This window comes from Lichenostomus cassidix, chromosome 3 (genome assembly GCF_008360975.1).
Source record: "Lichenostomus cassidix isolate B80296 chromosome 3, HeHo_3.0, whole genome shotgun sequence".
Taxonomy (NCBI): domain Eukaryota; kingdom Metazoa; phylum Chordata; class Aves; order Passeriformes; family Meliphagidae; genus Lichenostomus; species Lichenostomus cassidix.
This window is the reverse complement of record NC_139483.1, coordinates 82,557,385-82,571,134: the sequence shown is the minus strand read 5'-3', so window position 1 is coordinate 82,571,134 and position 13,750 is coordinate 82,557,385. Positions and strand designations below refer to the sequence as shown.

The following is a 13,750-nucleotide window of genomic DNA, read 5'->3' as shown; positions in this document are numbered from 1 at the left end:
TCTAAATCAGAGTCCTGACAGACTATGGCAAAGCAAGTGGTGGGTGAGTGGACGATGGTTTTGTGACTGTAGGATTGGGCTGAGACTTAAAAGGTTCAGGTTTATTCCACATTTAAAGACTTTCTGTGTAGCCTTAAGCAAGTCCCTTACCTTTACTGTGACATGGTCTCCAACTGTGATATGGGAACAAGAAACTTTATTTTTTCCCGCTGTGTCTGTTTTCTGTAACTGTGCTATAAGAAATCTCTTCCAAGTGAAAACTTGTATTGTGTTTGGACAAGATCCAGTACACTGGGCCTCCAATTTAGTTGGTATTACAGGAATAAAACCAAACAAGCAATTTTTAATACCTAAACACAAAGGAAGTAAGCAAATGTCATTTTAATTGATTCAGGTCTAAAGAAATTCAGCAAAAGGAAATTACATTCTTTTACTGTAAATTCTTACTCACTTCTTAATTTTATTTTGCCCTCCATGCAAGCCTTAATGAGAAGAAACCACATTTATGCCTTTGTCAGTAGGATGTAATTATAGGGGGGTTGCATCTGAAGGCTGTAGCAGCTGAAACTACCAGTAATGTTCTTTGAGATTTTCCATTTTTATGAAGTGAGGTGAAGGGGAGAAAAACTGCTCACAAGATGGATTTTTGTCACTTATTATAGAATCACAGAATCACAGTATCATAGAAAAACAGAATCACAGAATGGTTTGGGATAGAAGGGACTTTAAAGACCATCCAGGTCCAACCCCTCTGCCATGGGCAGGAACACCTTCCACTAGACCAGGTTGCTCAGAGCCCCATCCAACCTGGTCTTGAACACCTCCAGGAATGGGGATTCAGAAGCTGTGGGTACACCTTCTCAGGGTGACCTGCTCCAGTGCCTCAGCACCCTCACAGCAAAGAATTTCTTCCTAATATTTAACCTAAATCTCCCATGCTTCAGTTTAAGGCATTCCCCCTTGCCTATCACTGCATGCCCTTGTGAGAAGTCCCTCTCCTGCTTTCTTGTAGGACCTTTTAGGTAACAGAAGGCTGCTCTAAGGTCTTCCTGGAGCCTTCTCTCCTGGCAAGGGGCTGAACAACCTTGATTCTCTCAGCCTGTCTTCACAGGAGAGGTGGTCCAGCACTCTAATCAGCTTAGTGGCTCTTCTCTGGGAGATGTCCCAATAGGTCAATGTCTGTCTTGTGCTGAGGGCTCCAGAGCTGGATGCAGCACTCCAGGTGGGATCTCACCAGAATAGAGAGGGAGAATCACCTCCCTCTACCTCTGGCCACACTTCTTTTGATGCAGCCCTGGATGTGGTTGACTTTCTGGGCTGTGAGCATGCATTGCCAAGTCATGTTGAACTTTTTGTCCAGAAACAACCCCAAAGTCTTTCTCTCCAGGGCTGCTTTTGATCCACTCTCTGCCCAGCCTGTGCTTATGCATGAGTCTTGAATGAGTTATTAAACCTTGAAGCATGTGTTGATCTTCACCTTTCTCTAGTCTAGAAGATAAGACTTGCCAATGGTGTGCGCCAAATGTGCACTTTACCCTCCTGGATTCTGTTTTATTTACAGTCCTTAATAGAATTTATATGCAAACTTGTACTATATTTGATTTTCAGAGTAGAACTTGTTCCCAGCACTTAAGTGATATGCTACAAAATGTGCCTCCAAAGTCTCATTGCATTGCAGACAGAGATTTTCTACTAGAAATTCTGAAGACTAGACTTATATATTTGTGTAATGTATTGGGTATATTATAGCACTCCTATATTACATCACTGTGGAAAGTCCATTTGTTCTATGGAAAAAAGTAACCATAGCTCCTGAAGCAGAAGTGGATGCAGATGCAATAATATATTAATGTTATATCCAGTACTTACAAATACAGAAGTATTTAGGTTGAAAAAAGCCTCTTTGAGTCTTCCAGTCCAAGCTCCTGCTCAAAGCAGAACTCACTTCAAAGTCAGACCATGGCATCTTTCAGCCGGGTTCTGCAGTCTCTGGGGGCAGAGGTTTCACTGCGTGGTGCATTGACCCTGGCAGGACACTGGGTGCCTGCCAAAGCCTCCCTGTCATTCCCCTCCTCAGCTGGATGGAGGAGAGAAGGTATAATGAAAGGCTCATGGGTCAAGATAAGGGCAGGGAGGGATATGTATCTGCATTAAGTACAATATCTATTCATGTGGGATAGAACATCTACTAATGAGTCCCAGCAAGTCAGACAAAAGTCAAAGGCCTGCAGTTTGTTGGTTGACTCATTGTGCGGCATGACTAACAAGTGCTTTAAGAAGGAATTTAGCAGAACATTGGTAGAATCAATTATTACTGGCTGCTGATTAGTCAGTTTATGATATTGTGGGTAAAAAGAACCTCTTTTCTGATCCAGTTCATAGATGGTTTCACTAGCACAGTGGTATCGCGGTTGGTGAAGCAGTACAAGAGGAAAGGATAATCTTTACCGCCAAGAGTGTGTGTCTCAGGGCAATACCAGTTCTGCAGGCTCATGTGTGCAAACACATGTTCTGTATGCTCTAAGGATTGGACGTGGGATATGCAAGAATTTCTGCAGTGATACTGTTTGTTTGGATCTTCCTCGCAAAAAGATTTAGCTTTGTTTTGCCTGTGTGTATTCATCAGTATCATGAAACATACAGGCTGATGCAAACACAAAATTGTGCTCATGTTTTCCTGATTGTAACTGCACAGCTTGTGTAAATCTTTAATTCTTTTAACTTCTTCAGTGGATTGTATGATACTAAATTTGTTACCAGAATGGAGTCTGTTCATTGAGGATAGTGATGCCATAGCTCTGCCTTTCACTTCTGGTAGTTTGTATATAAAGTCTGTTCCTCAGAAGGAGGTTGTTTCAGATGGACAGAGAGGTGCAATATGTAACTTGGCTCTTCAGTAAGCTTATGCAGCAGGTATTTGTGGTCAGTTGTGTGAAAAATGATTTTTCAGACCTGGGAAACAGCTCTCCCTTTGGAGATCTTTCTTTAGAAACACTTAGATTATATGGAGTGCATAAAGGTCCAGGATTGTGATACAAAAAGTAACATCTGTGTATTTTGGGTAATTTTCCCAAGAAAATCTTGTTTGTGTTAATTCTAGCAGTGCTGCTCAGAAACATATGGATTTAATAACAGATTATTATTCTAATGTCTTTAATGAATTAAGTCGTGGCTGTATCCCCCTCTACTAATGAAGACTGTACAGAGACAGTCTTCTATTAATGTTGGAGAAGTAGGGTCAATATAGATACTGGGTCAGGGTACTGAAAAATATTAACAATTATTAATATTCTTTCTTTTTCAGTTTTCTCCTTGTGTTTGGTTGCTTGATTTTGTCCGTGTTTTCTACTATTCCTGAACACACAAAACTTGCCTCTGGTTGTCTCTTCATTTTGGTAAGTGAAAATTCTAAATACAAGACAGTTTTACAGATACTTTTGTATACATTCAAATCCTCTCCCTCACCATGGAGGAAGTAATATAATACAATAACTGAACATTTTCTAAAACTCAGACTTTTCATCACAATGATGAAAAAATGATAAAAGAGAAAATTGCACCACCTTTTTATTTAAAAACAGGTCAGATAGTAAGACAGTAAGTAAATAAAGCTAATAAAGTATAGTACTGTATCTACTTCTTTGCTTGAGAATTGCTGTGCTTTATAACTGATAGATTTTCTACTGCAGTTTGGCAGTGACTGAGCATGAAAGACTTTTGATATTGCTTCTGCCATTTATAAAGTCAGTATGTAGTAAGAGGTACTTAAAATAGGAATTAATTTTGGTATCTTAGATACCAATTTGGCGTAGCTGTTGGTAGATACTGACATTTTAGAAGCAGTTACTGCAGCAGGATGTGGTAGTTTCATTATTTCTTCATAATACATGCTTTTGTATTATGTTTATCTCTCCTTTTTCCCTTTTGAGGTAAATGGAAATGGCTTTAATCCCTAGAAGTGCTTAACATTTTTCATGCATTGTACAGATGCCACTTTATTCATCTGCTTCTTGATGGGCCATTTAGTTCTGCAAGTGATGGCCTGAGGAGAGGCAGTAGTGAACATTAAAACATCACTATATACCTGGAGTTACCATGGTTATTTCAATTCCATGTATTCAGCAGACTGTGGCTTGTTAGGTAGTGCCTGAGGTGAAGTAACTGTTGACAAATGCCAACACTTTAATTGTCATCACTGTATATATCCAAAAGCTCTCTTCTTCAGAACAGCTCCCTAATTAATTATGACATGAGCAGGCTGATAAGCATAAATGTCTTTTACATTACTTACAGCACAGTGGGCCACTGCATCAAAGTACCTGAACTAAATGTCCAGGGCTGGCTAGGTGCAGGTATGTGGTGTTCTCCTCAATTGGATGGTTTCTTAGCAGGGCTAATTAGGGAGAATCATGCTAAATATTGCATTTTTCTTCCTAGCCATATTAGTGCTTTTTCTTTCTCTGAAGAAAAGATCAGGTGGCATTAAACCAGCTGAAATGGTCAGATTTAATTCTACACCCATACCTAGGCTCATTATTTACAAATCTGAACAGCACTTGGCAAATGGAAATTTGTCACAATGTTCTGCAGCTAGTTATATTACTGTAATTGGTACAGTAATTGCTAAGATTTTTTTGGTATAGAAAACTGTAAAAATATTATTAGTCTGAAAATACCCTACTTGTAATAGCAGGTGATTTTGTGACAAGTAATCAGTTTTCCTGTATGCTTATGCAAATTGGTTGCAGAAATGCCATTTGTTCTGGCACAAAATATGCATTTCCCATGAGCCACATATTTGTTGATGGCATTGGTACACTTACCACTGCGGATTCCTCAGCTGGCTGATTCCCTGTACTTTGCCACGGGTCTCACAGGAGCCACAGTGTGGGGGAGCTCTGAGAAGCCCTGGGCTTGCTCCCAGCGCTGGGTAGAGGTGTGGTGAGCTCTGACAGCTGATGCACCAGTCCTTGTAGAGGTGTCCATCAGCTGAGCAGAGCTGCTCAGGGTCTGCTGGGAGAAACTGTGCTTTTTGCTAACATGGCTTCAAAGATGAGCTTTGTGCATCTTAACTGTTCTGCCTGTGCATCCCATGGCATCCTCTGAACACAGAATAGGCCTCAAGGAGGAAAAGTGTGCATGGTTGATTCTTGAAGCATCAACACTAGCCTTGTCCAACATTTCTGTGCTATACCCTACTGTGTTCAGCAAACCTTTGGCAGGAATAAACCTGATCATCATAATGATGATGAGTTTTGCATCTCCTGCTGTGGGTCTCTAATAGAAAAAATATAAACACAGCAAAGTATGAAGTTCCAGAAGCAGGCTAAATCTGACTGCTTTATTGCAGTTTGCTGATGCATAGTTTGTTCCTTCTCTACATACTGAATCATTAGCTGATATTAACAATGTTATCAAAGCAGGCTTTTGCAACCACAAACCAAGAGGAAAATTAATTTCTACATTAACTCAGGAGCAGTTGTTTTGGCTGTGCTGACACCTAACTGCAGTCACTAGAGTTTTCGTAACCTTTTCCTTGCAGTGATTCACACAGCTCTTCCAAATGTGTAATTTAGTAAGACAGATGTATTAGCTATCAGATGTGGTTTAATACTGTTTTTGCTTTGTGCTTGAAATAGAAGATATATGTTTATTTTCTAATGAAGTACCATATAAATACAACAATCCATAGAGCTGCCTGCTGGGTTTCTGTGAACTGTTTGTTTTGCAGATTTATTCCAGATGGTCTCCCCTACAGCCATGTTAATTGGCTGAAAAGCTAATATAATGCTCCTTCAACTTAATACCTGAGCTGCTGCATGCACTGGCACCTGTGGCTTTTGACATATCATAGCTATTCACAATTAGACAGGGAGACTAAAGAGGAAAGTCTAGATGAGCTGAGCAAATCTCTTCCTCCCTCTCAGAAAGGCCAGAGGAGCTGAGAAGATTATTCTTCCTCAATCAGTCAATTCCATTTATCTGCCCCAGCCACACCATACAAGGGAGCAGAGAACATATGTCCTAACCACTGCATCCTAAATACTCTCTCAGAAACATACAACGTGTGATAGCTCAAAGCAAATCATTGTTTAGGAAAGCAGTAATAGCTGAGGACTTCTGAGCTTCAGCAGAGGTTAATGGACTCATCTGGATGCAGAAATGCTCTGAGCTCTGCTCCCAGAGCCGAGGCAAACCTGCCCTGCTGTGTTGTGTTGGACAAAGCTTCAATTCTGGCATCCACACAAGTACTACTGTGTTCCAAGGCATCTTCTCCTTATCAGGGAACCTGTCAAGGGAAACACCTTTAATATTTGAATTTTATGCTTAAAATGAAAGTTCTGCAGATAAGATAAGTTCATGTTGCATACAGAAATGCTGGGTCATTACATCAGTAATTATTTTGGTTAGATTTGTGTCTGGAAATAATAGGAGTTATCAGGACGAGAGCATCAGATAAAAGTCCTTATACCTACAATGATAATTATGCTTTAGCCTCATCTGTGCACACAGCTTCTGGCACTTGAGTTGTAGCAGTGATATATCCCAGACAGGCAGTAGAATAAAAATCTACTTCAGCAGCAAAATAAACCACAAGCAGCTTAAGAATCCAACTAACACAGCAAGAAAATAATCTTTGGTGTATTGCTGATCTACAAGTACATTTGCTAGCATTTTATCAAATAATAAACACAAGGGGAGTAAAACCGAGGCTATGAAGGCAAAATCAGATCTTTTGGGGAAGATAGCCAAGAAGGAGTACTATCTGGAACTGGAGGTCATTCACTCTCTTGACCAGACTCTTTATATTTTAAGTTCATTTTCAACTAAAACTTAAAGCTATGTGAATTTCTGGTTCACTTCTGTTTGTTTGCTGTCTATGTAAGAAAATAATAAAATAATTTGAGTTGACCCAGGAAGATTTGACAAATGGAGAAGAAAAAAAAAAAAAAATTCTTGGATCAGTTTAAATGCTTCATTTGACCTGGCATAAATTATTATTTGTGTAGTTGATTATTTCAGAACTTTTGGCTTAAAACTAAGATAGAAGTTGTAGGAAACAAAATGTCATTTTTATTTGAAGTGACAAAATTTTTTTCATCATTTTAATTTTTAATCTCAAGTGAATTTCTGCAGGACTGGTTTTATCAAATTTCTTCCGTGTTTTTCTCTGAAAATGGTTGGTGTAGAAAGCTGTATCCAGTTTTGTAGAATAAGGGAAGGGCCTCTGAAAATGTACTCTAGAAACACATTTGTCAGGCAGAAATAGCTCACAAAGATATAAAAGCAGACTGCATGCACAGGATGAAGCTGGTTTCTTCTTGTATTGTAGCCACTTACATGAATCCAGCAGGAGACTCTGCTAAGTGATTTTAGCAATTAATGTCTTTCCAGAATTTTTTTTCTCCTAACATTTTTGCATAAAAGAAAGAGGACACACAGTGATTTAAAAACATAGGGTATAGCTGCCCCATAGCAGATAAGCATACATTCAAATTTGTCTCTACTCTAGGAAGCAGAGCAGAGACATCCACAGGGATGTCATCATACAAATTCACTACAACATTTTAAAGCTGGCCAGAGTGTGATAGCTCAAAATAGGGAGATGGATATTGCTCAATTAAAAAAAAAAAAATATATATAGCATTTTTCAGTTTAGATTTTACCAGCACTTGAATCCTCTTGCCATGCTTGGAAAAAAGACCACCAGACCTGACCAAGGACTTAACAGATGGTTCTGTAGGACCAGATATCAAGGCATTAAAAAAAACCCTGAATTATCTTGAAAGATTTCAATTACAGATACATTTCTAACAACAGTAGGGTATAGTCCATGTTACTGTAATTTTGTTGAGTCTTCTCCTGTGAAAAACAGATTAATTGATCCCTGAGCTAAAAAACAGTGAGTTTGTCAAAATGCAAAATCAGTATTTCTCAAGAAATACTGATTTCTAATGTTTTATTTTCCAAATCAAATCTTAGCTTTGAAATTTCAAAATTCTTCATGGAAATCTCTGAAAAATTACATTAGACATACAACACTGATGTTATCAGAAACAGAATAAGTGAGGGAAATACAATGTTGACAAAGTCAAAACTTCATGTTGTTGGTCTTGTTTAGATTCATGTACACTAATATTATATTAAGGTGATACCATGTCATAAACTACCTGTTTGCTTTGAAAATATTCTTACCGTACCAAAATGAATATTTTAATATTTTGATGCTCTCCTTTTATGTATACTGATTTCATCAACTCAGAGCTGACTGTTAGAATAATTTGGACTAGAGTTCATCATAGCTGCCTGTGAATATTTGTATAGAAACAGCAGACTTCCCACTGGAAATTTAAATGCAGGATGCAGTGAAATTAAAAGTTATTAGGAGGAAGTCTGACAGAAAGCAAAAACATAAATGAAAAGATGGAGTTATTTAAAAACAGTGGCTGTCCTCATACCTTAATTCCTCTGTCAGAAGGCAGTGTTGGCACTCCCAACCAACCAGCAAAGCTCTGTAACAAACAAGTACACACTGTAGCTATGGAGAGATGAAAGTAACCATAAAAATTATTTCCTAACAACAGAACACATCACTGCACATAAAACTCTCGAGATATCTATATATTGTCAACCGAAGGTATCTAGATATTGTCAACAATGCTGAGGGTCATAAGTACACTTCAACAGATTAGAAAATATAGATGTCTCAATCCTGGTATAAGTCTATTATTGATATGGTTCTGGGATTGATTATACTGTTAGTGATGTTTTGTCCTTTATTTTCTCTTATTCTTCTGTATTAAGCAGAAATAACCTTTGTAAAGAAAAGATTGAAAAGTCACACATTGAACAGAATCATTTTTCTATTGTAATTAAAAATACAATATATTAGAATTCTACTGGGAAACCTTAAATGGGTTTGATGACTAAAGATGACTAAAACTGCATATGTGATCTGCAATCAGGGAAAAAAAATCTCGTAACTGAATCACCTGAAGAAGGTAGGATAATTATGAAGTGTTACCTCATGTGTTACAGCATTCAGCAGAAAATGCAGTAGAAGGCAAGAGAGGTTTTGTCACTGCCAGAGCAATTCCCAAGTAGGCAGAACTACCAATCAGTTGTGTTTAACTAGAAATCTGCATTTAATGTGCAATGTTAAGATTACTGGAGTTGCCACAAATCAGTGGCTGCTGGATGAAATACCATAGACAAAATTATTTTCCATTCCTCTGAATAAACAGGGCATGTGTAGAGAAATGGGTGGTAATGTGCAGTGAAGAAAGATTAATAGAAATAGCAAACACACAAGCAGTGATAAACATAACAAATTCATTGCCTGGTACAATATTAATATTAAAATGACTAACCTGTAGTAAGAAAGCCAGTGTTGAATTTCTAAATAGGTACATTACACTAATTTATGTTATTATCAGTTCCTACATAAGAGCTGTTAATCAGCTTATCTTGTTGAAGACATTGTATGGCCATGTGCAGAGAGTCAGGAGAGAAGATACTGTACTGAGAACAATCAGTTTCTGATTCTCTTTGTTTCCTAAAACAAGGCAAATTCATATTTAAAGGTGGAGAACATATAAAAAGAGCCTTTTAGCCAGCCATTCAAGGGACCACTTTATCTAGGAGAACACAGAATCTCTAGGAGGATTTTGAGATTGAATGGGAAATGGGGAGGATTAGATGTCAGTGATGGGGTGTAGGATTCAGATTAATAAGGATATAATTCTTTGAGGAGGGGAAAGCATATCTCCTTTTAAGTTGATCAACACATTGTGCTAAAGGACCAAACCAGCTGTCCTGGACTTACTTTAAGGAAAAGCGAGCAACATTCCTTGCACAACTGCTCTTCCATGACATGTCTTCTTTCTTGTTTTATCACCTTAAGTGATAACAAGTTAGCATGGGAAATCACCTCCAAGGAATAAGCGTAATATTTTCCATAAATGTAGATTTATAAGTTTATGCTAGATCCTGCAGTATTGAATTTTATTGGCTTCATGCCAGAGTCTGATATGGAGATCAAGAGCTACCTCCTTAAAACAGGCAACAAACAGACTAGATTGCAGCAGTAAAAATGGATAGATATCAAACTCTCTATCAGAAATTCAGACCTGACCTTTGTCAGGGAAGTATTGATTTGCCAAATGGAAATGCAGCATAAGTCCCCAGAGGAAAGCCAAAGTACATGGTTATAAATAACATTTGGGGAAAAAATTCTACAAACCATTAAATGTCAAAAGGAAAAGAATGTCAAAGAAAGCAGCACATCGCTGATATGATATGAGAGCTGTTTGGAAATCTCAGGGACATCCACCATCTGACTAACACAGAAAAACTGCAATCCACTCAGTCACTCTGCAGAGATGTGACAAAGCCCGTGAAGACACAACTGATGCAAAGTATGAACTTTCCTCAAGTGACAGAAGAAATATGTTCACATGATTCAGTTTAAAAACTGTGAATTCAAGCAAATGTCCAGCACACAGCTGGGTAAACACACCATGCAATGGGTGAGCCTCACAGGTTGGGCACAAAGAGTTATAGTGAATGGGGTGACATCAGACTGGTGACCTGTCACTTGTGGCATTTCACAGGGCTTCATCACCAGCCCTGTGCTCTTCAACATCTTCAAAAATTACTTGGAGGTGGACTGGAAGGGATACTAAGCAAGTTTGAAGATGATACAAAACTGGGAGGAGCTTTGACTCCCTCGAAGGCAGGGAGGCCCTGCAGAGAGACTTTGATAAATTAGAGAGCTGGGGAAACATCAACCACATGAAACTGAACAAGGGAAAGTGCTGGATTCTGCACCTGGGATGGGGCAACCCTGGATGTACTGACAGACTGGGGAATGAGGTAATGGAAAACGGTGCCACAGAAAGGGACCTGGGAGTCCTGGATGATGGCAAGTTGAACATGAGCCAGCAGTGCCCTAGCAGCTAGAAGGGCCAAGTGTGTCCTGGGGGACATCAGGCACAGCGTGGCCAGCTGGGCAAGGGAGGGGATTGTCCTGCTCTGCTCTGCACTGGGGCAGCCTCACCTCCAGTGCTGGGAGCAGTTTTGGGCACCACAATGTAAAAAAGCCATTAAACTGTTGAGAGAGTGTCCAAAGGAGGGCAACAAAGATGGTGAAGGGTCTTGAAGGGAAGTCTCATGAGGAGCAGCTGAGGGCACTTGGTCTGTTCAGGCTGGAGGAGACTGAGGGGAGAACTCATTGCAGTTACAACTTCCTGGTGAGGGAAAGAGGAAGGGCAGGCACTGATCTCTTCTCTGTGGTGACCAGGGACAGGACTTGAGGGAATGGCCTGAAATTGGGCCATGGGAGGTTTAGGTTGGATATTAGAAAAGGCTCTTCACCCAGAAGGTGTTTGGGAACTGGAGCAGGATCCCCAGGGAAATGGTCACTGCCCCAAGCTTGACAGAGTTCAAGAAGCATTTGGACAATATTTTTGGGCACATGGTGTCACTCTTGGGGATGGTGCTGTGCAGAGCCAGGAGTTGGAATCAATGGTCCTTGTGAGTCCCTTCCAATTCAACTTATTCTATAATTTTTTGATTCTGTGAAGTATTGAAATACAGGAAAATATAAAAAAAAAATCTGTAAGAATCCAGAGTAGACATACCTATAATACAAAAATCCACATAGAGTTTAAAGTGAAAGCAATGGTAAATACACGGACAAAAACTGGAACCAAGTTCAGTCCTGAGGACCATGAGTTGTGGGTGAGTTACAAATGCGATTTAGCAAAGTAAGTACTGGTCATTTTAGACTTTTAGGCTTCCATGAAATGCCTAAGGAAAGGGTGTATGTCATGGACAGGATAATAACTTTGGTATCACATCTGAACCAGACAGGAATTGGCTGATTATACCATATGAAGATATGATCACAGGAAATGTATGGCTCACAAAGATATATATATGTTTTTAAGAGGATGTGGCAGGGGCTTTTTCTTCTCTTTTTCCGAGACCAAAATTCCATAAACCTAGAAAAAAGGTAATAGGAAAAACTGCAAAACAGTCTGCAAATTGCATGATGTGTGAAACACGAGGCTTGGTATATTGGGTCTCAAAATCTAGTTAGTTGACTAAAAAAGGGGGACCAACTCAACTTTTTCACTGAACCTAGGGAACTGAATAAAAATACCATGACCAAATACTTGTCCAAGTAGCAGAAATGTTTCGTGAGCTGATACCTGTTAGAAACTAAATGCATGAGCAGGATTTTGGCTGATTGGGTGCAGTGCCTACCAAGACCTTTTTGTCAAAAGTTACAAACTGTCAGAAAACACTTTCTTAAAGATGTTTCCTGAAAATGTTAGGTACTGGTAACATTTCAACGTATATCAACTAAGATGCACTTAGGTCTCCCAGTGGTCAGAACATGCATAGATGAACACCTAGGGAAGCTCTCTTATTGAGCTTTGAGAACTGGGAAATTGCAAGAAGAAGTAATTTTAAAAAGAACACTGCAGATATCATTTGCAGAGTGTCCAGCATTTAACCACTCCAGATGTGCTAAGATCAAAGAATTAAATAATGAATATGCTGTCCTATTCTGCAGTACAGAATGTCACATGTTATCAGTTAACTCACAAGCACGTGATCAGCCATAACACTTAGCCTAAACCCCTTGCATCAATACAAAATCAATATGGATGCGAGGGCATAAAAGGATTCAGAGTTCTGATGCCCGTTACACATTTATTTTGGACAGAGAAAAGATACAAAATTCTTCACAAACATTTCAAATGGAAAATTTTGGATCTGTGTTGCTACAGAGACATGTGCTTGAACGTCTGCCTCTAACATGACATCAGAAATGTGACTACAGCAGAAAAAAATGCGTGAAGAAATCACAAAGGAAATGTGAAGGCCTGGGTACAGCTGTACAGAGCTTCTTTGTTTGCAATACAAGGATAATTTTAAAACCAAAATTAGACCATTTACTGCTGATACCTCACTAAAGAGACAGAAAATCTGAACAAGCACAGAGAAGGGTAAAAAAGATTTTGGAAAGAAGAAAATTATTCTATAATGTGAGTTTTGTGCTATCATCTCCTTTGAGGAAATATCTTAAATGTGTAGTTGCACCTGACACATAAACAAATGGTATGGCACAAAGCAGTGAGTGCAGATGGCTGGAAAATACCATATTTAAACGTGATGTGGTATCTGGGATGGAGCAGGATAGACGTGGAGAAGTCAGTGTTTCCTGTTGCCCTTTTCCCAATTTGAAAGGGAGTATTCAGTGGTCACCATGATGTCCCTAGAAGAACCGTGTCCACCAGAAGTTTTGGGATGTGTTTACCCACATGTACAAATTGCAAATTGCCCCCATGGTAGTTGCCATAACCACGATGGCCAGTGCAGCCCTGTGGCACCAGCAGGTCCTCAGCAGTTGGCCCATTATGGTGCTGTGAAGTGAATTTGCTGGTCTGGGGAGGCAGAGGATGCTAAGGAATGTCAGCATAGTTTCGGTGGTAGGAGTCGTGCATTGTGTCTGATATGGTAAATACTTGTCTTATTCTATAAGAGATTATGAAAGCCACAAATAAATGGCATCTATGTCATTCTGTTGCTGGGTGTGCTACCTGTTTCAAAACTGGTTTTACTTGAAATAAAAATTCTCAGCTTTTTTCTGTTGCAAAGGAATAAAGAAGCATGACTGATGTGTGCCTTGGCTATAAACACAAAAGCTAAAAGGGAGTTGGGTAGCAGAAGTCATATA

The 13,750-nt window shown here is 39.3% G+C and overlaps 1 protein-coding gene across 3 annotated transcripts in view; it reads left to right on the top strand.

Annotated features, from left to right (window-relative positions):
* Positions 1-13,750, top strand: part of KCNQ5 (potassium voltage-gated channel subfamily Q member 5) — a 280,213-nt gene that overhangs the window by 188,850 nt on the left and 77,613 nt on the right. For all 3 annotated transcript variants that reach the window (XM_085056505.1, XM_085056504.1, XM_085056503.1), the window contains exon 2: positions 3,305-3,395. In XM_085056505.1, the coding sequence (XP_084912631.1) occupies positions 3,305-3,395 (91 nt within the window). The remainder of the gene's footprint in view (positions 1-3,304; positions 3,396-13,750) is intronic.